Source organism: Scaptodrosophila lebanonensis, unplaced genomic scaffold (genome assembly GCF_003285725.1).
Source record: "Scaptodrosophila lebanonensis strain 11010-0011.00,11010-0021.00 unplaced genomic scaffold, SlebRS2 tig00000001-arrow-pilon, whole genome shotgun sequence".
In the NCBI taxonomy this organism is placed as follows: Eukaryota; Metazoa; Arthropoda; class Insecta; order Diptera; family Drosophilidae; genus Scaptodrosophila; species Scaptodrosophila lebanonensis.
The window spans coordinates 24,234,017-24,261,938 of NW_022060529.1; the positions used below are offsets into that span (position 1 = coordinate 24,234,017).

At 39.2% G+C, this 27,922-nt stretch overlaps 2 protein-coding genes across 3 annotated transcripts in view; one reads left to right on the forward strand and one right to left on the reverse strand.

Moving 5' to 3' along the window:
- The window catches only part of LOC115634363, a 52,397-nt gene that overhangs the window by 18,049 nt on the left and 6,426 nt on the right, over positions 1 to 27,922 (reverse strand). The window contains exons 2-3 of the mRNA XM_030532025.1: positions 2,812 to 3,124; positions 1,521 to 1,608 (exon numbers count right to left, since the gene is read on the reverse strand). Coding sequence (XP_030387885.1) covers positions 1,521 to 1,608; positions 2,812 to 2,982 — 259 coding nt within the window. The 5' untranslated portion in view covers positions 2,983 to 3,124. The remainder of the gene's footprint in view (positions 1 to 1,520; positions 1,609 to 2,811; positions 3,125 to 27,922) is intronic.
- LOC115634360 (organic solute transporter alpha-like protein) overlaps positions 20,047 to 27,922 on the forward strand; it is a 28,280-nt gene continuing 20,404 nt past the window's right edge. For both annotated transcript variants that reach the window (XR_003996434.1, XR_003996435.1), the window contains exon 1: positions 20,047 to 27,366. The gene's annotated coding sequence lies outside the window, so the exon portion shown is untranslated. The remainder of the gene's footprint in view (positions 27,367 to 27,922) is intronic.

Below are 27,922 nucleotides of genomic sequence, written 5' to 3' on the forward strand. Positions count from 1 at the left end.
CGTTTAAAAGTTAAACCCATTTAAAATTGTTACTGTGGACTGGGTCGAATAAGCTGTCAGCCACTGCATATCACAGAGACTATAAAAACTAAGGACACCAAATTTTAGTCCAATATGTCTTCTATATTTTCTGGGTATTCGAAAATGTGTTTTTCGGGATTTCCCTCCTTCTCTCCTCTAGCACGCAATTAATGGTTTTCCATAGTTCCCGCAACTATTGGAATTTTTGACTCAAATTTGGCAATTTGACCTCCAGTTATGATTATGAGTCCGTATAACAAGTTTTATTAAGGTAGGCCCACTTTAAAGGAAGTTATAGCAATAAATGTAATCTCTGCCAAAGCCCTTGCTGATTTCATAAAACTCTGTCCTGTATAAGTACATGCTTACACACAGACCCGAATAGACACGCATAGACATGCATGCACTCACATTTCTATATAATGTGCATACCACAAGCCTTGCATTACCAATGAAGGTACTGAAAGCGATCAAAACTTGTTTTTTACTTTTTACATTTTTACAGCCTGTACCCAAAGGGTGAAAGGCAATACTAGTTTTGTGTGAATGTATGTAAAACACAGAAGGAGGCGTGGCAGACCCCACAAAGTATATATATTATTGATCACGATGACAAGACAAGTCGATATAGCTATGTCCGTCTGTCCGTCCGTCCGTCCGTCCGTCTGTCTGTATGAGCGAAACGATCTCAGCAAGTACAATAGCTAGGATAACCAAACTTGGCAAACTTGACTTGGTTCCCCTAATCCCTAGGCAGATCGAGTTTGTGTTTTTTTTTCTGATACACCCCCCAATCCCCCGCAATTCATGTTTCTCCTAACTCCGGTAATTCTTGGAATTTTGAACTCAAAATTGGCATATAAATCCAGTTCGTGGTTATTTGTCAATTCTCAATTCAATAGGTCAATTTTGCCATAAATAAATCGCTGCTCATGCACTGCCTTCAGCTCTGCCGGCAGCGCTGCCCGCAGCTTCTAATTTAATTTACTTAATTAATTAAATTTTTTTAAATAATTTAACTTAAAAAAAATTTAAATTTTTTTTTTTTTTTTGTGGAGAGTACAGGCTATCTTACTGTCGGGCTTGCTCGACTGTAGCGTTCTCTCTTGTTTGTTTGTAATTTCTATAATTTTTGTACACATATGCATACATATATGCAGAGTATTTTAAAGTTGGGACAACCGGATAAAAACAATCCACTTGCTAATGTGAAATTGCTCCTAATATGCAGTTTACAAGTTTCTGGAAATCCGTAAATGTTTTAGCTTCAATGCCAACCTAGATAGCCGTTTTCTTCAAGGTAAGTATAAAAAGTTGCTCTTCGTTTATGATGCTCAAGTGAAGCGCCCGAAATTTAATTTATTTATTAAAACGACTTCTTTATTATGCTTCCCACAGCAGGCTATTGTCGCTCTCTTGGCTGTCTTGCTATGTATGTATAAGCACCTGTGTGTGTGTGTGTGTATTTAATTGCTAAAATTTATGGGCATGGGACTTACCGTAGTAGACATCCTGCAGCTCACCAGACTTGTGCATGTTGACATTGATGCGCCACGAGTAGATCAGGACAATTAAGAGTGATATATTCTGGCAATGAAAGGCAAGAGCTGGCATTAGCAAGCTTAACACGCATACGCCCCGTTGCCGGCGAAAGTACCCCACACAATATTTTAAATGTGTTGGGTAGGAAAACACGTTTTTACTTTTAACCCGACACTAGGTCGTTCTCTTATTTGTTTCTTCTGCACTCGCCCGCCCTGCACTGCCTGTTGTGTGAACTCAATTTGTATAATTTAAGCACTTGACTAAGCCACGAAGTGAAAATACGTGGCGCATGGCTCCCACTTGGCGGAATTGTGAGCCGTGAGCAAGCTGCGAACTGTGCTAATTAATCTGTAAAATATTTACGTGTGCCGAGGAGGGGGAGCGGCTCGGACGGTGCCGAGTGCATGAAAAGTAACAGCCGAGATAAATAAATGCAAAATGGCGTGCTTTAGACAGTTGGACAAGGTGGGGCACATTCGCGATGTCGCTTCTGTATGGGCTGCCTGGTACCTTGCAGTTCGAACGGTCTATATACTTGTATGTATGTCGTTGTCCCCAACATTTCTTCTTTGTTACTTCCATTGTCGCTGCTCCCTTATTCGATCCCTCTCTGTTCACTGAGAATGCCAAACACGTAACGCACTACGAGTGCGCCTAACTACAATAAAATGTGGCACTAATTGCATTCGAAACGGACCGGCAGTCCTGCAGCCATTCTGCAATGGGTGGTAGTGTTAAAAAGCCAATTTGCTTGCAAGTCAGAGCCTGTTGCAGTGGGCGTGGCTTGTGCACACAATTATCCCGTCCGCTCTTGTTTATGATGGAGGTACTTGTTTAAGCGCATAGTACAGGGTACCGGATACAGTATAAAAAAACCGAGCACGATTCGGCTATTAACATAAATTAAAAGCCATAACAAGTGAGTGTCTTGTAATTGTAATTTATATGGCATAGAGAAGTGTGTAACTGCTGGTAGTCGGGCGGGCGAGCAGCTGCCGTGATAATTGTGCGGCAGTCGCACGAAAGTGCGCTTCAAAATTTTGTGCCAGCAATTTTGTGGCACGGCTGCCTGAATACTCGTATTAATTATGTTGTAATTACAACTACCATTGTAGAAACAAGAGCACTTTGCCAGCCACTACATTCGCATAGACCTCGTCCCCATTTGCATTGCATTCGTGTTCGTATTCCCGCTCAAAATTTTACATTTTCATTTTCATTTACATTTCAATAAAATGTACTTACAATTGTGTAAATTGCACTTGTTATGGCCAAATTTTTTGCATGTAACATGCGACAGCAGCGTGTTCCGCCGGTTAACGGTCCATAAGGATACAAAATGACGGACTTCATTTTTCCACTTGCCTCTGCGGCAGCGACGGCGGCAGCAACACAACTTTTATGTGTCGTTTTCATTACGTTGCCATCGTGTTGGCCGCTATTGTAATTGTTGTAACTGTTTGTCGCTGTTGTTGTAATTGGTAGTGATGTGTCCAAGCTATGGGGGGCTGTACACAGCACCCATTAATGTTGTTTGCGGTTGTTTTTTTTGCCAGCACTGCAATATAAGAGGGGAAAGCATTTAAACATTTTAAAAATCATTGCTGGGAAATATGGCTTTTATGTGTGTTCCGGAAATTGTAAAATGCAACGGTGTGTGCCATACGTATATATACTTGTACTTGTATGTCTGTTTGTCTGTCGTGCAGCTGGTATTCGATTTGATACGCTCGTTGCGTCTCAAATGGAATCAATCGTTAAAAATTGCATATGCTTCAATATTTATATTTAAGCCAATTCACATCGGTTTTCCACTCTCCACACAGTCTCCTTGCATGTTGATTTGCCTGTTTGTCAGTTTGTCAGCATTAAAAATTGTCGACTTATGTTCTTGCTATTCATGCATGAGCTTTAAATCTCTTTAAATGAGCATTCAACTGAATTGTGATAAATTGTATTAAACATAAATACGCCTAATGGCTTATTTATACTAATCCATTTATACGAGAATAGTACATTGTCCTGTATTTTGTTTCATCTGCGCGGACATTCCAATTAGATCAGCATACATATTCACCTTTTTCGAAAAATCTCAGCCACATCAAAAATATAATATACTTGTATATAGTATAGTTTTGGTGAGAAATATGCTCACATACGTATGCTATACTACTATATTTGCTCGCATTAATGTGTCAGAGTGCAAAAACTGTGGGAATGAATGGATGCTGCTCGCAAAATTGTTTGTTTGAGTTCTTCTGCTTTGAATACATTTTCGCAAGCTTGATTTGTCGAAATGTCCGCCACAGATGGTAGTGAGTGCAAAAATAGGAACTAGTATGTATGAGTGGATGTTTTGCTCATGCGGAAAAATCAGCCAATAAAAACTAAAGCGTACAACAATTGACTCTCAATAAAACTATTTGTTGTCAGATGTGATTCGGAACATAAAAGTTGTATGCATACTTGGGAAAGGGGATAACCCACCCAAAAAATTCCTCGATCCTATTTTTACGGCATTGAACGGTAGAAACTACTACTTAGATAGAAATATTTCCATATATGTGATATCGATTTAAGAAAAATTAAAATATTTAAATAGCTTTAAAAAAAACAAAAAAGTAAAAAATGCATTATATATTTACAAACTTCATTTAACAAGAATGAAGGGTGGAATTGAGCCAGCTCGATCTCACTAAAATATATATATATATTTTTAAATAAATTTATTTTTCAAATTAAAAATTTTTCAACTCATGAGGACATATGAATTTACATCATGAATTGAGTTTATGTGCAGTACAAAGATGCGGCAGAACAGCTTTACACACACTCGCACTTAATTAGCATACCCTTTGTGTATAGGGTATAAACAATTTCATACTCTAAAGTAAAGCTATCATTGCATTGATTATTGCAGCTAAACCAAAAATTAATTGTCTGCCACGCTTTCATTTGATCTTAGACATTCTAGTATATCCTTTCATCTTTCGAAAACAAATCCTGTGATTAACCTGCCTTATATCTATCGTATCTAAAATTCTTTCGTTAAGTCGAAATTCATTTGAATATTGTTTTCTTAGAGTGCATACATCACGTTCAAAATTCAATAAATATTAATTATAGACCAGCTAATATAATTTTTGAACAAATCGTGAAACTTTCCTTCACCTCGTACGTATAAATAATTTAATGCAAATGCTTAATAATTGTTAAACTTTTCTCTGTGAATTGCTTTTGTGATGTCCTTTTAAGAATAAAACCATGTATTGTGTCCGTTTTTTTTAGGACGAGCAGCACATAATTATTGAATTGTAACGTGTTATTAACTGTTTCTGCCCTATTATGTCTGGACACGTTTGAGTTTTTAGGAAAGTTTTTAGGGTCACTTTAAAGGTCACGGAATTTCGGGGGGAATTTTAAACGTTGAACATACATGTGTCAATGGAAGTATACTTGTAAAACTAATGCCGAGGAGGCACCCCTCTTATATTATAGCCGTGTTTGAAAGATCCTCCCAGGAATAGTTGTTTATGAAAGAAGAAAGTCCACAGTTGCATTTATGGTGCCTTTTAAAGTTCCTTTAATTATGACAACACATTTTGAGTCTTTGTTAATTAAGAAATACTAAACGATACATTGCAAATGTGTGATCTGAACAACCGTAGAATTTCTTATTCTCGAAATGGAAGGGCGTCCTACGTAAGTAATTCAAGTTGTGGCAGAGGAATAAATACTGACAAAATGTCTCAGTTGAATGATACTTATGGAGAACAACATTTTCGAGCTCGATCCTTATTACTGATCAAATAAATATGTATTATTGAGAATGTAATTTTGGGGTCCTCTTTGTATTCCTTTCATTCATGCTTCAATACATATGTATTACTTTTCATGGGGAAAAAAGGAGCCCTCAGGAGCATTGCGCTCCAGTTGCAAAACAATCGCCTAATACGCTTAGTGGTATTAAGTGCCATTGCCATACATTCATGCTCGTAGGAGCTTATGCCACGCCGACTCTCATGCATAACAAATGGCACAAAATCCTCCAGCGCCAATTGGAAATAATATCGGGAGCGAGCATTGAGGAAAAATGGCACCAAAAATCATACGGCATGGCGGCGCTTATTGAATTCAATTTGTTGACTAGCGTTTTATAATGCGCTTAGGTGCCTGCACACAGACACACATTTATGGATAGCTGTGTCCACAACATCACCGCACATTGCACAATTCTCGATTTATATCATATTATGCAACAGTTTCGTGCCTAGTGACTTGTTTTTTTTTTCTTCGATCGGGCGGTATGTGCCAAAATTTGTGAAAAAAAATCAATCATGCGCCAGCCCAGCCCAAACAAAGAGCACAGTAATGCGATATTTTTATTGATTTTATGACCATGTTGTGTACGCCTCCGACTGCGACTCCCCCTTCCGCTCAGTCACCGCCTCCACTAGCACTGGTGTTGTATTTTTAGATGCCTGTGCAGACTTTTGTGGATTTTTCGCCATGGAAGCAGTTGATGTGATGTTTTGCAGTATGTGGCCCATTGGCTGAGCCGGTCAAAGGGACTGGCCAGAGACCGCCGAGCGTTTGGCCCCCATTTGAACTCGAGTCAGCACACATGGCCATACACAACACGCACACGCACACTCATGCCTTTTGGCCTTCAACTGCAATCCTATGACCAATGTCTGTTGCTGCGACATATACTTGTAGTATCTCAAAGATGCATATCTACAAAACGCATAGCGCCTGACTGCCTTCTGTTTATTTTGCGGGGCTTTTTTAAAAGCATCTTTCATCATTTTCCAATTTCGCTTACATTTGCCCTTCATCGTTTTGGCCTTTGTGCTGCTTCGTTGTTAGTGTTGTTGTTGTTGTTGTTACTGATATTTTATGACACTGTAAACATTTTACAATGTGCGCAGCCCCCCATTCCTCCTGTGCACTTGTCCTTGTTCTGGTTGCTGTTTTTTGTCGTCGTTGTTTATGTTGTCGTGAGCCCTTTCAATATGCTTAGCAGACCATACATATACGCTGAAATGTGAACGGGTAAGTTATACATATATAGCATATATATGTATGTAAGGGAATATGTGTAAATATAGTGCAAGGGTCGTTGCAAATACGGGCCGACAGCCCATTTGGCTTTTACCGCCTTTTTGAGTTTTTTGCCTTGTGTTTGCTTTGGTCGGGTCAGCCGCTAAGCTCAGCTCCTGCCGACTACAATCCAATGTCGGTTACTGGCCGTCACTGTCTTATCAATCATAGCAAAGTTTTTCTTGGCCGTGTTTAATAAGTTGCTGCTGCGTCTGCCCATAATTGGTTAAGCACTCCAACGGCAACTAATTGAAAGCATTAGCGCCTAGATTTCTTGACATTGATTAAGTGAAAATATTTGCTCGTGTTCTCGGACAGCCATTAAGCGATGCTTGTCAAGGACCGTTGGAATCATGCTTTGGCTTCATTAATTACGCATTCGTCAGAGTGGCCACACATCTCTGTTGTATCATCTGACGATTTGATCATTTTGCAAACACAATACAATAAATGCCCAAAACGTGTTGTGTATGCAAGTTGTCGATAACAAATCAATCGTTTCCATACAAAACGGCTGCTTAAAATAAATTGTCAGGCGTTGATTAAATTTACATTCAGACGCATGCGTCTCAAGTGATTTCAGTGATGAACAAAAATATTTGCACTAAACGGAAGGAAGCGTATCTCCGATATCAGAGAAACGTACGTGTAGTGTGTACCACATGCTTGGTGCTAAATGAGTTGACTTGACTGTCGCAGTGGATTGCAATCTTGAATAGATTACTTTGAAATTTAAAGGTCCCATGCTGCTTATACTCTTACTCTGTACCTGAAAGGTACAAGAATATATTAAGTATGTGCAAAGAGCAAATGGCAGAAGAAGACGTGGCAGACACCACAAAGGCGATATATTCTTGAAAAGCATGACAGGACGAGTCGATTTAGCTCTGTATGCCCGTCTGTCCGTCCATATCCACACCTAGATCTCAGAGTCGATAAAGGCTAGTGGCACCAAATTTGGCTGCCTTTTGCCTTATACAAATTTTCCTCCTACCCCGAACTCTCCTGCTATTAGGGATTTTCCAGAAGCCTGCCACCTGCCATCAACTTCAAAATTAACTTACCGTGAGAAGCTTCTGTGGGTATTTCTGGGATTTACTCATAATGGATTGACATAATTCGACTATCGCTTAGAAAAGGACTCGTATCAATTGGTACTCAAAATTATTTATTCATATGTCTAGTATGAGCCCGTAACAAAATTGATCATTGATCTTTAATCAAATATGAATCAAAACCAGAGGTAATCCTTTCAGTTTTTCTGAATAACAACACTCGACACATCGATATAGTTTGAAGAGCATGTGTATGGATAATTTCGTTTAGGACACACTAAATGTTATATTTTTTTTGATTGACTAGACAGTATCAAATATTTCATTTTGTACCTAAGCTTGTTTCATTTTCTTTAATGTATTTAAGAAAATATCCTTGGAATCCAAGGCCCGCTTCTGTTTTAAAAAAGGAAACCGAAAACTGTTCACCTAGGACACAATATTCTATTATTTTTATTACACATACATATATAGCAAAAGTTTTATTACAAGTACTATAGATTTAAAAAAAACCAAGAAAAACTCATTACACAAACATTGAAATGGGGCCTGACATACATAGCTTATAGAACTACCAGGCAGCCCACAATGTGAGTTCGTTTCTGAGTAGGCTTGTGGTTCAAGTCAGGCGCTACCATCATCGCATGAGCATAAAAATATTAAAAATACAGGCATTTTTAAAATTCTCTGTAAGAGTGTAAAAAACGAACAACTGTTGTGTTGTGGGCTAGGCTGCTGTCCGATTCACAACATAATATGATGAACCAAAAAGAACGACATTAAAATAAGCTCCTGCTGGACTCGCGCTAAGTTATAAATAGTAGTACATACTAAATTGTGTGTAGATTAAACGGAAAATGCCAATTTTCACGTTCATAAAATTTTTGTTTTGCTGCCTTTTTGTTTAAGTACCAGTGTGATGATTATACCACTATGTTCTTGTACGAGTATTTAGATTATTGAGTAACATTTATGCGGCTTAGAAATTACTGCACATACAATTATTGATTATTATTGATTTTATTTGCTGTGCTAATTATACCTTGAATAGTGTGGAAAGTAAAAGTGTATTTCAAAGAAGAATCCCAAAACACATATGTACATTTGATCAGTACCAGGTTTTAAATATATAGTAGAAAAATCAATGCTTACTCTGTTAGCTTTAATGCTTGCTCTATTCTTGTCTTAAATTTTGTGTTCTGTCCTGCGCCTTGTAATTGAACATTTCTTTTTGTTTACGCAAAACTCGTCATTAGAGACGAAACTGATTATTACTTGAGCACATAGTTATCAACATACAAAGGAAGACTTAAATGGGCATGGGCATGGGTACTGGGTGGATTGCGGGTGTATTGGGGATTGGAGAAGTCAACTCAATGTTGAACAGAAAATTACTATTTGAAAGCCGAAGGCAAAATAGATGAGCAAAGAAAATGTGCAAAATCTCATTTACAGTTCAGCTTAAAAATGGCAAACAAACATGCTGACATATATATGTACATACATACGTACGTATATATATGTACTTTTGTAAGTATGTATGCATGTATGTATGTGTGTACTAACGGTATATAGCCACAGATAGTTGAATAAACATTGGCCGGCTGCCAGGACATATCATCATCGTCAGCTCGCTCTGACTGTTGTTTTTTGTTGTTGATGTTGTTGTTGTTTTTCCAGACTGTTTCCGGCGCGCAAAATGTGGGATACCCACGCACACACACACACACACACACGCACAAACACACACACACGTACTTGTACACACACATACACGCTCTTGACTTGGCGTTATTAACTTTAGGGGGTCACAATTTGATGAGCTTTGATATATAATGCTGATATAATTTTTGAGAATTAAAATGAAAAGACGGGATGGCTGAGGGCAACGAATGTAAAAGGAAATTGCAGTTCAGATTGAGAGTGCAATAAAGAGACTGAGATTGCGAGTAAGAGAGGGTCCGCAAAGGCAGCCTTAATCTTCAGAGCTGGCTTGCTGCTCAATCGCTCAAAGCCAAGGAGACGCCGCTGGTCAGGATTTTGATTACTCGTGTGTGCTTTATGGAAAGTGTCGAGGCCTGCAGCCATCACAAACCAGCCAATGCCTATGACTGCCACAAATTTGTGCCTGCCGCCGGTCCTATCCGCCGCTTATTTATGGCATATTTTTATGTGGTAGCGCACCATACGGACCCAAAGCTGTGGCCCGCCCTCAAGCTCATTTAATTGCGCATAGCGCCCAGTTATATGCGGATAATCGCAACATAAAGACATTTCATTATGACCAAGCCAAGCCAAGTGGAGCCGAGCCGAGCCGAGCCGAGCCGAGCTGGGCCGCACACGGGTGGAAGTTGCCTTTTGTTTTTTGTGTGTTATGCTTTATTGTGTGTGCGTAACTGTATCATTTTTATAATAACGTGGCGCCAGTATTAGCAAAAACAACTACAACAATGGGCCAACGGGCACATTGCTTACGCAACTTGTGCAAACAACTGGCAACTTCTAAACGACACCAGAGCCGGCGGCTGACGGGCTCTGGTCGGCGGTCGTCGTCATTATATTTATTTGCCTAGCTGGCAACTGCAAACATTAAAGTTTTTTGTTGCTTGTTTAGTTTTCTGGCCAATTTATGCTACGTTTTATTGCTTACTTTCTTGTCACGTTGTACGTATGTGTGTGTGTGTGTGTGTGTCTATTTGAGTGTGAGGAGAAGTCAAGAGTTAGCCTCAACTTTCCTGCTTGTGCCACACGACGTATGCGTATTGCGTGTTGCCATCGTACCTTTGTCTTGGCTTAAGGTGTTTAGCTTAGCTCATTATGATTCATTGTTGGCGTCCAGCGAAGTCAGGAGGTATCCCACTCAAAAGATTTATTTTGCCTGCCCCTTGCCGCACATAATGAAGTTCCTTATTTCAGTTCATATTTCTTGAGTTACACGTCTTGTGGACGGACAGCAGCAGCTGTCAGCGATTTAGCCTTGGCTGGGATACTTGGGACTGGCAAACAGTTGCAGTGGGAATTTAGGTGATGATAATGAGAGTGGACAATGGTATTAGGTAAATGAACACAAAACGAATAACAGGTAGTTGGCAAATCAGTTTAACTTTTGGGTAGCGAATAGTGACTATGGATGACCTAATGCCAAATATGTTCAAAATGATTTATAATGAAAGATTGGACATTGACGGCGCAGTTGGATGCGTATATAGTTTTGGCCTACGACCCCGGGAGAAACGAAGTTTTTGTTGTAAAACATAATGGAGGGTAATTCGCTTCAGCGTAGATGAACCTAACTTTTAAGCCTGTTTCAGTGTAAATTATGTTATTAAAATGTGTTAAATCATATGAAAAGAATCATACAAGTAATCATTTGTTCAATGAAATTTCACAGATTTGGAAAATATTTAATTAGATTTAGTTTGTAATAAACTAGTTGCTTGAACTTTAGATTAAGCCGCATAAATACACAACTGTTTAAAATTTAAATTTGGAAAATATTTAATTAGATTTAGTTTGTAATTAAGTAGCTGCTTGAAGTTTAGATTAAGTGGCATAAATACTGAACTGTTTAAAATTTAAATGCATGTGAAATGTTAAAATGCGCTGTCTGCGTACAGCCTCTGTTAATAGTCTGTTATAATTACTTGTATGCTCTCTTGCGCTCGCTGTTAAATAGAATCCAGATGCGATTGGAAGCAATCATAAGCATTGTTCGCATTTTGTATTTAATTTACTTTAGAAATTAAGACCAATTTGTGCAATTAGGTTGTTGATTATTGCCGCCCGAGGTGTTTGCCAATTATTTTGTTTTGATAAATTGTTGGCTTGCGGCCCTTTGCTCTTGCCTTGCCATCAAGTTACCGGATTAAGCCGTTCAAACAAAACACAACACATATTAATAGACTTGATATAAGTATTATATTAAATTCAAAACACACACATATAAGTAGAATGTAAACTAGTCCAGTTTGACTTAACATAGAATGCATTATTGTTGAGCCTTTCATCCCAAGTTCATTTGAAAGTCTAAGCTACGAAAATAGGATATTTCTTTTTGACTTCGGGGTTGCTGGTGTTCTCTGGCTATCGAAGAGGTAGTAAGGTTGGTTGACGACAGCACTTAAGCTATTTTGGTATAATACTTATAGAGTAATTTCTCTGAGCTATTTAAATATTTAAGTATAACTTTGGTAGAGATTAGTATCTAGAAGCACGTTGAGGTCATAAACAACTAGCTAGCATTTGTGCTAAAATAAATAAGATTAGCAGCGATGATCTGACCTGTTTTGGTAAGCCAATCTTTGGATGTCAGAATGTCAAGTGCAAGTGCAAGTTCTGTTTTATTTTATTTTACGCAGATAATTAAGAATGCATCAATTATCAGGAATATAGGAACATTGACTCAAGATGCAAACGGCGCCTTGAACATGGATATTAATAGTCATTATTCGACCACAGCATAACAAGTCTGGATGGAGGTAATTGAAAGCGGTTGATTCAATCATTTGTTTTGTTTTTCAGTGTCACATATAGCTGCAAACCGCTCTACAATACGTATCGCAAGTTATCAGGCTAGTCAACTTAAGCTCTGAAGAAAATGTGAGACAAGGCTTAAAAACATTATATTATGGTAAATTTAGGTGCCATTGAAAATTATGAGTCATTCCTTATTTAAAACAAAGTTCTTTTTAACGAAAAATAAGGTAACTTCGTATACCTTTTTCGGGGATTTGCAAAAATTGACTCATTTGTGAAAAGGGTTTGAAGAACGAATTATAATTGAGCAACATATTAAATGCTAATATGGCTTTATCTATCAAATTTGTTCAGTGGAAGCATTAAATATACTTAGCCAAACCTTCATCAAGCCCTGTTCCACCAATTCTAGGCAAAGCGCACCTGTTGATCACTCTTTAAGTTACTACTTGCGCAGCCACTCTAGAGTAAAGTAGCGGCCTTAAGCATACTAGGCGTTGCCCAATTCATCCATGAGTGCGTCTCTGACACTATAACAGACACTTAACAACGCAAACAAATAAGGCTAACAATGCTGCATAACGCCTTACTTGGCAACGGCGTACGTGGCGTATGCGCAATTCACTAACTCAGCTTGGCTGCTAAATTATATGGCAGACAAATTATGCAAATGCGCTGAGCTCCGAGCACATTCGTAGCTTAAGCGCGAGCACATGAGCCATATTACGCATACGTCGAGTGTGCCATTAGAATTTTACGTTACTGCCATTGAAGCTGTTGCCGCCCATGTTGTTAGGGGTAGGGAATAGATCGGAGGCGGTACAACGTTGCCTAATCAAAAATACTTGAAGCACATTGTACACATTTGGTTATGAGATTGTTGCCTTCTTATGCTATAAACAATTTCAGCACTTCTACTTGTAAGCCATCCACGCAAGTGCATGCGAGTATAACTATACATCGGGCGGAGCCGAATGGGCGATAGCGGACGTTTGTTTATGTTCGTATGTGCGTGTTCGCCGTACGTATTTACTTTATTTACCTCATGCGGGGAATTTAAAAATTTTAAATTTCCAGCCGACGCTGCCGCAACAATACAAAGCTACGGATTAGAGTTGTGGCTGTTGAGCTCCCGCTAGATCATAGCTTTGTTGTTTGACTGTGGGCTAGCAATTAAGTAAATATTCTATGAGAAAGTGTGTGATTCTGCAATCGTTAGTGAAAGTAAAAAATAGGGGAACGTAAGAACAATGTCAGCATTTTTAAAGTTAAATGTGAAAATAATTGAAGCTAACAAACAACAGCCATACTTTGTCTTGAAAACCAGCACAAACTAAACGTTTGGTGGTAGACATTTTCAGCTTCCCCTCTATAATCCACGTTCCAATTATATATAATATAATCCAAATCTATCTAATATTCTCTTCCCATATGCAGCTCAACTATCAAAACGTAAGACAAGTAAAATTATTTATATTTATACTTAGAGCTGGCGTGCCCTCACGTACTGCAAAATGTTCTCAAATTGTAGTAATAGAAACCACGATTTTAGAAATATATACTTGTATGTATTAATATTTTATTTTGATTGGATAACCTGGTAAGAATTCGATAAAGCTGAAAAAGATGGCGGATTAGAAATTGATAACACAAACATATTAAAGCTTTATATATATTTTCTCAAAAACTCATTTATAAAAAAATTTTTTAAAGTGCCAGATTTAAAAATACATTTATTGATTACTACTTGTAATTTGTCCTGACGGAGTCGGGAGGGCACGTTTTGATACTTTTTTTGAAACAAACCTATAAATGATTTGATAAATTTATATTATATTTTGTTTAGAAAATTAACCACAACTCACAAGCATTTGAAGACCCGATATTATATTAGTTCTAGGACTATTATTTTTATTTTTTTTATTTATTTGTGGCTCACAATGTTCTCTTTGAGATCGCAGAGCCCGCACTGAATATAGTAAGAAAGTAAAACAGAAAGTCTGAGTTGCTCGCTCACTCTCTTACTTACTCTCTTTTGTCCACCTTCTCACTGTAAAGCTCGCTCACTCTCACTTATTACATAGTGTTGGCAACGCTCGATTTGGTAGGATGCGGATGATTTGTAGTTTGCAGGTCCAGAAAAAAATGGACACTAATTTTGTAGTGTGAAAGAACTAGATCAGATAGTAGGAGTAGACCGAACGGGTCTACTTCACAATTTGTGACTTGCGAGCGTGTATGCGTATGTACTTGTATGTGTGTGTTTGCGAAACAAAAGGGGGCCTGAGCCGCACTGCCAAGTGGTTTGTCTTGTGTCGCCTGCTCCATTGGTTGTTTGGGCGTGTGTTTACAAATTTAGAAAAAATGTGTTTGTTTTGTGCCCTTCTGCAACTTGCTTGACTGCTTGACTGCCTGACTGCCTGACTGCTTGTCTGCGTGAATGGTGGCCATTTAGCGTTCTAGGCATATCGAGGTTGTGGCTGCCATGTGTGTGTGTGTGTCTGTGCGTGTGTTGTTGACTTTTAAAGAAATTGTTTTCGGGGGCGAGCGCCCGCCTGGTCCAAAGGTCTCATGACATTGTCTTTACCTGTTAATAAATTGTTTCATTTAATCAAAGACTTTGATGCTAGGATTTATGCGCACTCATTTGAGTGGCAGCCAAAAGCAGTTGCCGCATGATGAGCTCGCTGGCACATGCGATGAGTTCGAGAAAGTTTTTATCTTGGCGACTTGGCTGTTGCTGCTGCTGTTGGCAGATGGTGCTGCTTGTGGCATAAATCCGCATTAAAGCTGGTGAGCAGCATATTCTTTACGCACTTGATGGGCTGAATTAATTTTAATTTAATTTGGTTTTTTTTTGCCAAGGCAGCTTTTAGGGTTAAGTGCCCAAATCTCAGGCAAGTCATGCAAATTTACTTTCGGCCTTCAATGTTCTTGCCCACAAAATTATATACTTACATACTCGTACACGCTCACTTGAACTGAAAGACAAAATAAAACTTTGTGACAACAAAAAGTTTGTCATTTTTCTTGAGCCCACAAAATAATTTGCCACAGAACTAAAATGAAAAGGCACAGGACGAGGCATCAGCGCAACTGGAGGCCAAACGAAACTGTCAACTGCCATCGCCCTCTCTGCCACTCCTCCTGTCTATATGTCAGTACATTCGGCTTGCCAGCCTGCCTGCTTGCTTGTCTTTTGGCTAAGCAATGCGGCGGCCTAAGTTTTCGGGCACACACCAACACGCACAATTGCCAGGGCTAGACCCAGACCCAGACCCAGGGACCAATGCAAAGTTCAGTGACAACTTTTTGCAGCACAACCGCAAAATGACTTGAAGCGCTTTTGGGTTTGTATCTGCATGGGCAGATTCGGGCTGTGTGTCTGAATGTGCTTTGGCATGGGACTGACGTATTAAAGTCCACTTAGACTAATTGCAGTTGCCGTTGCTCAGTTGTGCTAAGCACAGCAACAAGAGATTATGATAAGAGTTTACTGCCAGCTTTAAGAGCTTGCGCGACGACTTGCAACAAAATCGCAGAGCAGAAGCACCAACAACATCTCAGGGTCCTTCTTGTGCACTTTGCAATGCTGTCGCCGTCAAAAACTAAAAGCAATTAAAGCCGCTTGTCAGCAGCTGCTCGTCCTGTGGCTCTACTTGCCAGCGCACGCATAAAATTTGACTGATTAAGTGCCGCATGAAAGTCAAGGGAGGCCGGTTGGGGTCGGCGGTCCCCAAATTGCTTGATCGCTGCAGCTGCAGGCAATTCTCGACCTCATCGCTGTACCGTAAACCGTCGAAAAGTTTGGCGCTCTGTTTAATATGGGCCACATGCTGCTGCTGCTTTAATGTTGCCTTTATTGCTGTTACTTTTATGAGGAGCTAGGCGGCTGTTGATGACACTCTACTGGAGCCTTTGGCGTTTGTGTAGTTTTCGGCGAACATTTTCTGCTTAATCAAGCGATGGAGATGTGCTTACTTCTACCACTTTAACACAAATTTAATCCAAATCACGATCTCGGCCTCTCTGGTTCATTCACTAATCTTTCCCCAGACTTAGGCAGAGGCTTTTTTGGGGGGATTGGTCAGTTCAAAATACTTGTATACATCTAATTTAAGTTATTGTGCCAAACATATATTTTTTCTATAAAAATATTGCCCAACTCAAAAGAAGTTAAAGATATTTGCTTATGAAAAATTAGATTGTATGATGCAAGTTGGCATTGAGACCTGATCATATTTTAATGCTTTGCCGCGCTCTCTAGAATTGTTGAATTTATTATTTAAATAATTGAGTAATGATATAAGCATTATGTGACATTGATAAGTGAATTTGCGTTCTTCGGCTCAGAGATGCGCAGAGATCCACTCCATATATCTATTTCCCATCTAATATCTGGCATATGGCTTAATGACTGTCAAATCTCTGGCAAAAAAGGACCGCTTGACCAGCTTTAGGCAACTTAGATGCCTAAGCTGGTCGCTCTTGAACAGCTTACACTAATATTGGCCACCAGAGCGGCACGCCGCAGCTTCCACTTGATTGCCACTAATGCTGGCCACTTTTTCCAGCCCCTGCCATTCTTTGCCCCCATCCTAAAAAAAATTTGCATATTTTATTAAATTCCCTCACAAATATCCAATCAATAATGTAGTATGCCAGCAGGCCCGCCGCTCCTGCCGCTCCTGCCGCTACCGAAGCAAATTAAGTATGCATGCGTATTCAAATGGCTCACAACGAATTGGCCTCACCATGCCCCCCACCAAATGCAAACACTATGTATGTTTGTAAGCCCAAGAGAGAGATTTTTGGTTTTTTTACAGACCAATGCCTGGCGGCAAACCCACCATGGAGCATTGCTTTGAGTGCGAGTATTGGCAAAGGCAAATCATTAATGCCCCGACCAAAGCCATTTCGTTGGTGTGGGTCTCTGGGTTTGCGTGTCTGACGCCTACTAAGCGATTGCCTTTTGTTCTGGTTTGTCGCCGCGCAAAAATTTGCACACCAAGGCTGTGATGGGCTGGGAAGGACGGGGAAGGACTGGGAAGGACTGGGAAGGACTGGGAGGGGGTGGCAGTGCAAATAAATACCGTAAGCAAAAAATTATGCCAAGCATAAAATAAATTAATGACTATGCGTGTGGCGATTGACAATGGGAATGAGAGCTCCATGTTGGCAAGGACGAAGCGCTGTCCTTAAAGTCATGGCAATTATAACTGCCTCGCTTGTGACTTTAATAGGACCACGGGCTATGTCTGCCAAATTTGTTCTTGCTGTTGAAGCTCAATTGCGGCATGACGACGTCTGCAGTTTTTATTTTTATAATTCCTCTTATAATTTACTATGCGTAATTTCCTCGCTTGCTTTTTATGTTCATAAGTAAATATTTAATTTCCCATTTGGGGACCCCACACCGGGGCTCAAGCGAGCCGAGCAGGCGTATTCTATTTGCGAAACTTAGCTACACAACTGATTCCTCTGCTCTTGCCAGTCACCAGCCCAACACCCTTTTTGCTGAGAGCTCGAGTATTCTGCTATTTAATGTTTTATTATTTATTGTTTTTGCTCTGCATTTTGTTTTGTGTATCGCCAAGGCTTTTAGTTTTATTGCCATTTATGGGTCGCATGCGGCGTATACGCAACTTAAGTCGGCCAGCCGCACCCCCTCCCTTCCGCTCTGACTCGAGTGTTATAAAGTGCTGTCAAACTTGTGCGCCTTTGCTTTGCATTCCCTTGGCAGCTCAACATCCTGCTTGTTGCGTTTGAGCGCTCGTTTGCCTTTCGCCTCAACACTTTTCCTTGGGGCTCAAAAGCACGCTTCCCTCCACTCCTCCACTCCTCCACTCCCTTCTGCAGTTGCACTTAAAGATTTTCACTTGAAAAGTGCAGAGCCCTCGGAGGAACTTGCACCCTATTTTTATTAAAAAATACTATGCTACTGGCAACTGCCGCAAAAGGCATCGGTGCCATTTTTCTTGATTTCCATTTGTGAGTTTCGGGCAACGTGAATTGCAATTCACCGCACAGTGGTCCGAAAGAGCATTTTTAAATTTCCTGAACAATCCTGATGCTCAAAAATATATACATATGTATACTTTTTGTTGACTATCAAGCCTTATTCTGGTTGTTACAAAAACTTTAAGATATTCTCAAAAGCAAGATAGTCCCGCAAAAAATGTTAGCTTTTCATTTTCCATCTTTTATCTTAATGCTGTCTTGTTTATGTAACGCTTGCAGCAGCAACTGTTTTGTTAAATCAGTTTAATAGGCGAATATCGTAATTTTTCTTAGCGCCACCTCTTGGTCGTATGATGGAAAGGCGCAAGCAGGTCAATAGGGTAACTCCTTGCTTAACAGGTGCAAGTGTCACTTTCGCCGAAAATGGCTACTTTCACCTCGCTGACCTACCGCCTCTGTAAAAAGGTTCCCGCCTGGTCCAAGGCGTCAGATGCTTTCTTTTTCTGGTGATACTTGGCCGAGATCAGACGTGTGCAAATTGCAGTTCAAAGTTTTTTTTATATCCGAGTCGAAGAAAAATTTTAAAGTCGCCAAAAAGAGCGTATCCAGATTGGTTTTATAAAAATAAAAAAAAATAAAAAAAAAATAAAACAAAGGCCCACACAAAGGCCAGTGATAATATTGAGCTATTTTCGCCGGATGCCAGCCCTTGATCGTATTGGAGGGTTTCTGAAACCGAAGAGCAGTCCATTGCATTGGCATATGCAATAAACAGCAGCCGCCAGCAGCATTAAAATTCTAAAAGACGAAATCACTCAAGTTTTGGACCCTAAGTTCGACGCAGCAGAACAACCGCAGGCGATCGTCCGACCCACCTGAGTGCAACTCAGTCTTCTATCGTACGCGAAGCAGCTACCAGCGCCGTCGTATCCGCGCTGCTAAATTTTACCCGCGTCGGCTTCATTGCTGTGTTTGGTTTAAATAAAAAGGTTGAGTGCAGCTAAGACGTGTGGCTCTGAGCAAAGGGAAAAGGCAGTAGTGGCTAAATTTTTGGTTGTTGGAAAAAAACGATATAATGGCCAGCCAGAATCAACTTCTCCATAGGTTAAATTTTCATTATATTTATATTTAAAGTTCTATTTAGTTATACAGTTTTTTTTTACTGTTAATCTTGGTTCAGACCATTTATATTACATTGTTCGATGTCATTAATTTTACTTTGTGAAGGCATAGGGAAACACATGGCCGAATTTTAATTATTAGTTTATCTTGGTTCTCGAAATCCGAAGAGAGGCCGTATCTTCGAATATTGAAGAGGAAGAGGAGTACCGTTTTTTTTGTATGTTTTGTTGAGTGTTTTCTTTCGAGTGAGTTTTTTTTGAGTACAGCAAAAGAAAAAGAAACGAAATTCTGTTTTGTGTCCACACAGATGGTTGGATTGTATTCCCATCATCTAAGATTTTCCTTTTCAGCAGCGGTCTCATCGGGAAAGTACTTTCAGCGATGGATAACGCCAAGTAAGTTATTTTTTTTGCAAATTATTTTTTTGTTATTATTTTTTTGCGAATCACGTAACAAAAAAAAAAAAACTCAACTAAAGAGGCAAAACTCAGAACATATAGTTTCATTACTTAGCTTAACTGATTCAATTCTTTTTTCTTGCATCATTTTTCTACTGCCATTTTGTTTCCATGCCGAAAGTTTTTTTCTAATTTAATAATTCATAAGAATGTATATTTTTCATTTTGGTTATACCTTTATAAATCATTTTTGAATTCTATTTATTTTTCATATTCATTTTTTTTATTACCTTTTATCTATATATTTTAAGCATTCATATACATACACATTTAATTTCATTTATATTATACCTATTTAATTGTTATTTATAATTGGTTGTCATGCACTTCTTATTTTTCCACGTTCGTTTTTTTTGTGAATAAATTATATTTTATAATGTTTTAACTTAACTTCTTTTGATCAATGCTAGTCATGCCGCCCCTGTAGGTCTCCCGGAAATTATAGGGGTCATTCTAATAGTTAGTCTTTATTTTTTTTGGTAAGGAATGACCATGGTAGGGAGGGCAGTTCACCTCATTAACACCTGAGGGTCGCAGTTCACCTCATTAACACATGAGGGTCGCAGTTCACCTCATTAACACCTGAGGGTCGCAATTTTCGTTTTATGTTTGTTTTCCCTCTTACTATCCTGTGTGTGTATTACCGCAACTTTTCCGCTTGTCTGCACGCATCTTTTTTTTAAAGAAATATATATGTATAGGCAAACCATAGGCGAGAAGCAAGATCACCACCCCACTTGCCGACGAGCCAGAGCCGGAAAAATTTCGCGTGCGCTCTCACCTATGCCCACCATCTAGCCTGGATTATATACGTAACCCGTTACAGTTATGAATTATAATATACAATAATATTATTTAAAATGGCGCCCAACGTGGGGCATACTTTATCTAGACCTTTATAATAACTTTCTCTAGAACTCACATTCAGATAAAGAAGCCCATAATCTCATAGAGGCTCACACACACACAATGTTCTTTTCTTTATTTTCATTTTCAATTTTCCTAAATTATAGCAGTAACATTGGGTTGGAGACACTTTGTAGTTCAGCTACCTATCTTCTGTCTTTTCAACCACGGTTGGTGTTGCCGCTAAAATTTATTCTTCCTATGAGTTATTTGATCCCTCATTTAGACGCATAGGATATGCAGGTATTTAAATTTTCAGTAGTTGAATACCTGACCACGGCTGAAAGTAGGAGAAAGTAATTCAGAAAGCTTTTCTATTTGAACAAATTTCCTTTGAGTTTTAATTTTGCTATTCAAGACGCATAGGATATGCAGATGACTTTGTTATTAGTAACGAATCAACTGACCACGGCTGAAAGGCGAAAGAAAAGACTCAAAACAAATCTATAGGTAAACTTTATTTGTAGTTTAAATGCATAGGATTTTGCAGTGTGATTTTCTTTTATAAGAATTCCTCTGACCACATTTAAATTATTTAATAAATCAAAAACCAAATCTTTTCCTTTAAAAAAAAAAAAAAAATATTTCAATATGTAAGTTGCTTTGGATGACAAATTGAGTTGATAAATGTTATCACCATTTGGCCACAGCTTACTCATGTTGTTGTTGTTGCGCGAAAAATAAGAAAGAAAAAAAACGGACAGGTCTACCGCAATTGATTCTATTGGATCAGCTGTGGACGATTGTAATGACTTGTCGCCGCCAGCATCAAACGTAATATTTTACTTTTTCTTTTCGACGCAAACGTAAACAAATCTGCTAATTTGCTGATAAGGGATTCATGCAGGGAGCATTGACTAAGCAAAAGATCAATTTATGTTTATGCTTTTTGTTCTTCTTGATATTTATTTGTTGATTTACAAGTACCGCAATAGTTTTTATTGTTTACACGTTTTACTTTAGGTCTTAGCATAATTATTATTTGTTTAGAATTACACTCATTTCGCTCAGGTTGTGTTTGCAGTTTCGTTCGCATGCAGAGAGCAGTTGAAGAGATTAGCGAATAGCGGCTCCAAGGGTTATTGACCTTGCCCTTGAAATTGCTTAGATCAGCTGTTTTGTATTTCTGTTATTTTTTTTTGCTCTTAATAAGTTCTGTTGTTTATCATGGGTGTCGATCATTCGGATGAGGAGGCAGGCACAAATGCCCAATCTACAACACAGTGTCATATATGTAAAAAGAGCATAGCAGCAACGACTGGCTACACGACTACTTGTGGCCATGAATTTCATAAAAAGTGCATTATGGCTCATGCACGCACATCAAATACTTGCCCATTCTGTGTAGCTGTTTGTTTCAAAAGCCAACCAGACACAATAGCGCAGAATACCAGGCAACAAGTCAGATTACACGAAACGTATGCAACTCAAGACGACATACCGGGTACTAGTAGATCAGCAGAACAACGGAATAGCACGAATTCCCAAGAAAATTCTATCGTTCCTATAGTGGCTCAGGCAGTTCGAGCCATGCAAAATGACCTTTTTAGCCAATTGTCAGCTCAAATAGCTCAGTCGATACGGACCAACATAGCAGAACAGATGAGTTCTTTAGTGGCTCAGACCCAAAACCAGGCTCAAAATACTCGTAGAAATAATAATGAGCAAGAGGCGCAACGCAGTCAGCGCGAGTCAATGTCTGTGGTATTTCCTACTGGAACACCAACTTCGCACAGCGATTTAACGTATCGTCCAGATAAAGTTGGTCATATTCTGAATAGTTGGAAGTTACGCTTCAATGGAAATCCGGAGGGCATTAGTGTCGATAATTTTATATATAGAGCTGAGGCAATGACACACCAAACTCTAGAGGGAAATTTTGCACTTCTTTGTTCTAATGCCAGTTTGCTTTTTGAAGGAAAGGCACGAGAATTTTATTGGCGGTTCCATCGAACTACTCCTTTGGCAAGGTGGGACTTACTTTGTAACGCACTTCGAAAACAATATCGAGATTCGCGTACAGATGTAGACATTCGAGAGGCTATCAGGGATCGAAAGCAGCGGGAAAAAGAAAATTTCGATTCATTTTATGACGCAATAGTTCAGCTAATGGATAGTTTAGAAAGTCCTATGCCTGAAGAGATTGTTGTCGAAACACTACGTCGAAACTTAAGGCCCGAAATAAGGCACGAATTACTAAACATTCAAATAAATTCGGTTAGCCGCCTGCGTGAAATTTGTCGCCGTCGCGAAGCGTTTTTAAAAGACGTAAAGCGAGATTATAGCTATCAAAAAACAGTTCCTTTTAGAAAGCAAGTTTCTGAGCTGGTTGAGGATAGTGAAACTGAGGATGCCGCAGAATTTTCTGACATGGAGAGCGAAGGCGAAATTGGCGCAATGGCTCTAGTTTGTTGGAATTGTCGTAAAGAGGGGCATCGATATCAAGATTGTGAAGCTAAGCGTAGAGTTTTTTGTTATGGTTGTGGTGCTAAGAATACATATAAACCAACTTGCACCAAATGCTCAAAAAACTCGAGGTCGAACGCACCGGCTCGGCAGCACCCGTGTGTTCAGAGCAGCAAATTAACGAATGCCGAATAATTACCGATGAAAACACAAGTACAGCTAGTTCTACGTTGTCACTTTTGCATTGGCCGCAAAAGTACAAAAACTTTGTAGATATATTTAATTTTAAAAACTTAGGTAGAAGAAAATCAGTTTCTAGAAATGCAAAACGCATGCGCGCGTATTGGCAATCTGCAAAAACAATAAATGCCATTCGCTATAAAAATAATGATAAGCGCCCGTATGCTGAAGTTCGTATGCTGGATAGAATTGTGCTTGGATTAATGGACACTGGAGCAGCTATTAGTTGTGTAGGTGGTCGATTGGCAGAACAATTAATACGAAGTAGATTCAATTTCAAAAGAATTATAAGTTCAGCTTGTACCGCAGATGGAAAAAAACAAGAAATTGTAGGTCGTTTTAAAACTGCAATAAAATACAAAAACGAGACGAAAGATATAGAGTTGCATATTATTCCTTCCTTAAGTCAGGATCTGTACCTTGGAATCGATTTTTGGACAACGTTCAATCTTTTGCCACCGGACAGAGAAATTTCCGAACTGTCATCAGATTCTCACAACTTATTGGGTTTACAAAAGGAAAGCCTTCAGGCAGTAATTGACAAATTTCCTTCATTTGTAGTTTCTGGTCTTGGCAAGACTTCACTCATATCGCACATAATTGACGTTGGTGATGCAAAACCAATTAAACAGCGTCATTTTCCTATTTCTCCGGCACAAGAAAAACTTCTATATGCTGAGATTGATCGCATGCTTGAGCAAGGAGTTATAGAAGAGTCAGACAGTGCTTGGTCTTCGCCAGTTGTGTTGGTACAAAAGCCAGGAAAATTTCGTATTTGTTTGGATAGCAGAAAAGTCAATGCTGTATCGCGAAAAGACGCGTATCCGCTTCCACAAATTGATGGCATTTTAAGCCGTTTGCCAAAAGCAATGTTTATATCAAGTCTAGATTTGAAAGATGCCTACTGGCAAATTCCGTTAGATGTTTCGTCGCGAGATAAAACAGCATTTACGATACCGGGTAGGCCGCTTTACCAGTATAAAGTCATGCCATTTGGTTTGACCAATGCTGCCGCAACAATGACTCGTCTAATGGATAAAGTTATTCCACCATCGCTCAGAAATGAGGTATTTGTTTATTTGGACGACTTGTTAATTGTGTCGAATAGTTTTGAGTCGCACTTAAAGGTTTTGACTCAAGTTGCTGAGCGAATCAAATCTGCTGGTTTAACACTAAACGTAGAAAAGAGCAAATTTTGCATGCGCTCGGTTAAATATTTAGGACATATTATAGGTGAAGGTGTCATTCGTACAGACCCAGAAAAAATTTCAGCAATGACAGATTTTCCAATTCCTCGTACACTCAAAGCTCTAAGGAGTTTCTTGGGAATGGTTGGATGGTACCGCAAGTTTATTAGCAATTTTGCCGCAATATCTGCTCCACTTACAGATCTGTTAAAGCCCAGACAGAAATTCATTATGACTCCAGAGGGTGAACAAGCATTTGTAAAATTAAAGCAGTTGCTTTGCTTAGCACCAGTGCTACGCAGTCCCGATTTCAGCAAGCCCTTTTTTATACACTGTGACGCTAGCAAAACTGGAGTCGGAGGTGTCTTGGTTCAAAAGACTGAAGATGGAGATGAATATCCCATAGCTTTTGTTTCGAAAAAACTTAACAAGGCTCAAAAAAATTATACTGTAACTGAGCAAGAATGTTTAGCAGCTTTAGTATGCATTAAGCGTTTTCGTGCTTATGTTGAAGGTCACGAATTCACGGTGATAACCGATCATGCGTCCTTAAAGTGGCTCATGTCACAACAAGACTTACATTCTCGTCTTGCTCGATGGGCACTAAAACTTCAAGGTTTTAGATTTAAAATTGAACATCGAAGCGGTAGATTGAATATTGTTCCAGATGCTTTGTCTAGGGTGCACGATGACGAAATAGCTGCGATAGAGGCCAGTAATGGTTTGTTAGTCGACTTGGAATCTAAATTTTTTAAGTCCGATGACTATACTGAGCTCATGGAACGCGTTAAGGCAAATGCAGACAAATTACCCGATGTTAAAGTGGTTGAAAATTTTGTGTACCGTAGATCAGACCATGCAACGGGAGACCAGTTGCATGATTCTTTTGGTTGGAAGTTATGGATTCCTAAGGAATTAGTTTCAGAGGTTTTGAAAAACGCACATGACCACCCGTTAGCTTCTCACGGTGGAGTGCATAAAACTTTGGAAAGGATACGAAGGTATTATTATTGGCCAGGCTTAGTGAACGATGTGAAATGTTACATAAATTCTTGCGAAACATGTAAAACGACTAAAGCGCCAAATACAGTTCAGCGTCCGCCAATTGGAAAGTCCCCAGAATCACAGAGATTCTTTCAAAGGTTGTATATTGATTTCTTAGGCCCGTACCCGCGTTCTCGTAGTGGAAATATTGGTATTTTTATTGTTATGGACCACTACACCAAGTTTGTTTTTCTTAAATCAGTGAAAAAACTGACTGCAGATGTTGTCGTGAAATATATGCAACAGGAGCTTTTCCACACATTTGGAGTTCCAGAGACAGTTGTTTCAGACAATGGTTCGCAATTTAAGGCTGAAGCTTTTCAAAAGTTGCTTCGGGACAATCAAGTTGTTCATACATTGACAGCTGTATATTCGCCACAGGCTAATGCGTCCGAGCGTGTAAATCGCTCAATTATTGCTGCTATTCGTTCTTATATAAGGCCAGATCAAAAAGACTGGGACGAGCATTTGAGCAGTATAAGTTGTGCTTTAAGGTCAGCAGTTCATTCCGGAATTGGTGCTACTCCATATTATAGGGTGTTCGGTCAACAATTTTTAAATTCGGGTTCAACCTACAAATTGTTGAGACACTTAAAATTGCTAGAAGATAAAGCAGCTGTTTATAGCAAGGAAGATTCTCTCGAACTTATACGAAGCAAAGCATGCGAGGTAATGCGAAAACAAAATGAGAAAAATGAGCGCAATTACAATTTACGCTCAAGAGCAGTTTCGTATAGGGTAGGTCAGGAAATTTACCGGAGAAATTTTCGACAGAGTAATTTTCAAGCTGGCTATAACTCAAAATTGGGACCTGCCTATATCAAAGCCCGTGTTCGACGTAAAATTGGCAATTGCTATTACGAGCTGGAGGATCTCCAGGGTCGATTTGTTGGCAAATATCACGCAAAAGACTTAAAGCAATAGCTGCTTCAAGCTTAGGTGTGATCAGCCTTGATGTTTTTTTTTAAAAAAACCACCAAGTCTGATTTTGGTGGGGGGCATTTGTAACGCTTGCAGCAGCAACTGTTTTGTTAAATCAGTTTAATAGGCGAATATCGTAATTTTTCTTAGCGCCACCTCTTGGTCGTATGATGGAAAGGCGCAAGCAGGTCAATAGGGTAACTCCTTGCTTAACAGGTGCAAGTGTCACTTTCGCCGAAAATGGCTACTTTCACCTCGCTGACCTACCGCCTCTGTAAAAAGGTTCCCGCCTGGTCCAAGGCGTCAGATGCTTTCTTTTTCTGGTGATACTTGGCCGAGATCAGACGTGTGCAAATTGCAGTTCAAAGTTTTTTTTATATCCGAGTCGAAGAAAAATTTTAAAGTCGCCAAAAAGAGCGTATCCAGATTGGTTTTATAAAAATAAAAAAAAATAAAAAAAAAATAAAACAAAGGCCCACACAAAGGCCAGTGATAATATTGAGCTATTTTCGCCGGATGCCAGCCCTTGATCGTATTGGAGGGTTTCTGAAACCGAAGAGCAGTCCATTGCATTGGCATATGCAATAAACAGCAGCCGCCAGCAGCATTAAAATTCTAAAAGACGAAATCACTCAAGTTTTGGACCCTAAGTTCGACGCAGCAGAACAACCGCAGGCGATCGTCCGACCCACCTGAGTGCAACTCAGTCTTCTATCGTACGCGAAGCAGCTACCAGCGCCGTCGTATCCGCGCTGCTAAATTTTACCCGCGTCGGCTTCATTGCTGTGTTTGGTTTAAATAAAAAGGTTGAGTGCAGCTAAGACGTGTGGCTCTGAGCAAAGGGAAAAGGCAGTAGTGGCTAAATTTTTGGTTGTTGGAAAAAAACGATATAATGGCCAGCCAGAATCAACTTCTCCATAGGTTAAATTTTCATTATATTTATATTTAAAGTTCTATTTAGTTATACAGTTTTTTTTTACTGTTAATCTTGGTTCAGACCATTTATATTACATTGTTCGATGTCATTAATTTTACTTTGTGAAGGCATAGGGAAACACATGGCCGAATTTTAATTATTAGTTTATCTTGGTTCTCGAAATCCGAAGAGAGGCCGTATCTTCGAATATTGAAGAGGAAGAGGAGTACCGTTTTTTTTGTATGTTTTGTTGAGTGTTTTCTTTCGAGTGAGTTTTTTTTGAGTACAGCAAAAGAAAAAGAAACGAAATTCTGTTTTGTGTCCACACAGATGGTTGGATTGTATTCCCATCATCTAAGATTTTCCTTTTCAGCAGCGGTCTCATCGGGAAAGTACTTTCAGCGATGGATAACGCCAAGTAAGTTATTTTTTTTGCAAATTATTTTTTTGTTATTATTTTTTTGCGAATCACGTAACAAAAAAAAAAAAACTCAACTAAAGAGGCAAAACTCAGAACATATAGTTTCATTACTTAGCTTAACTGATTCAATTCTTTTTTCT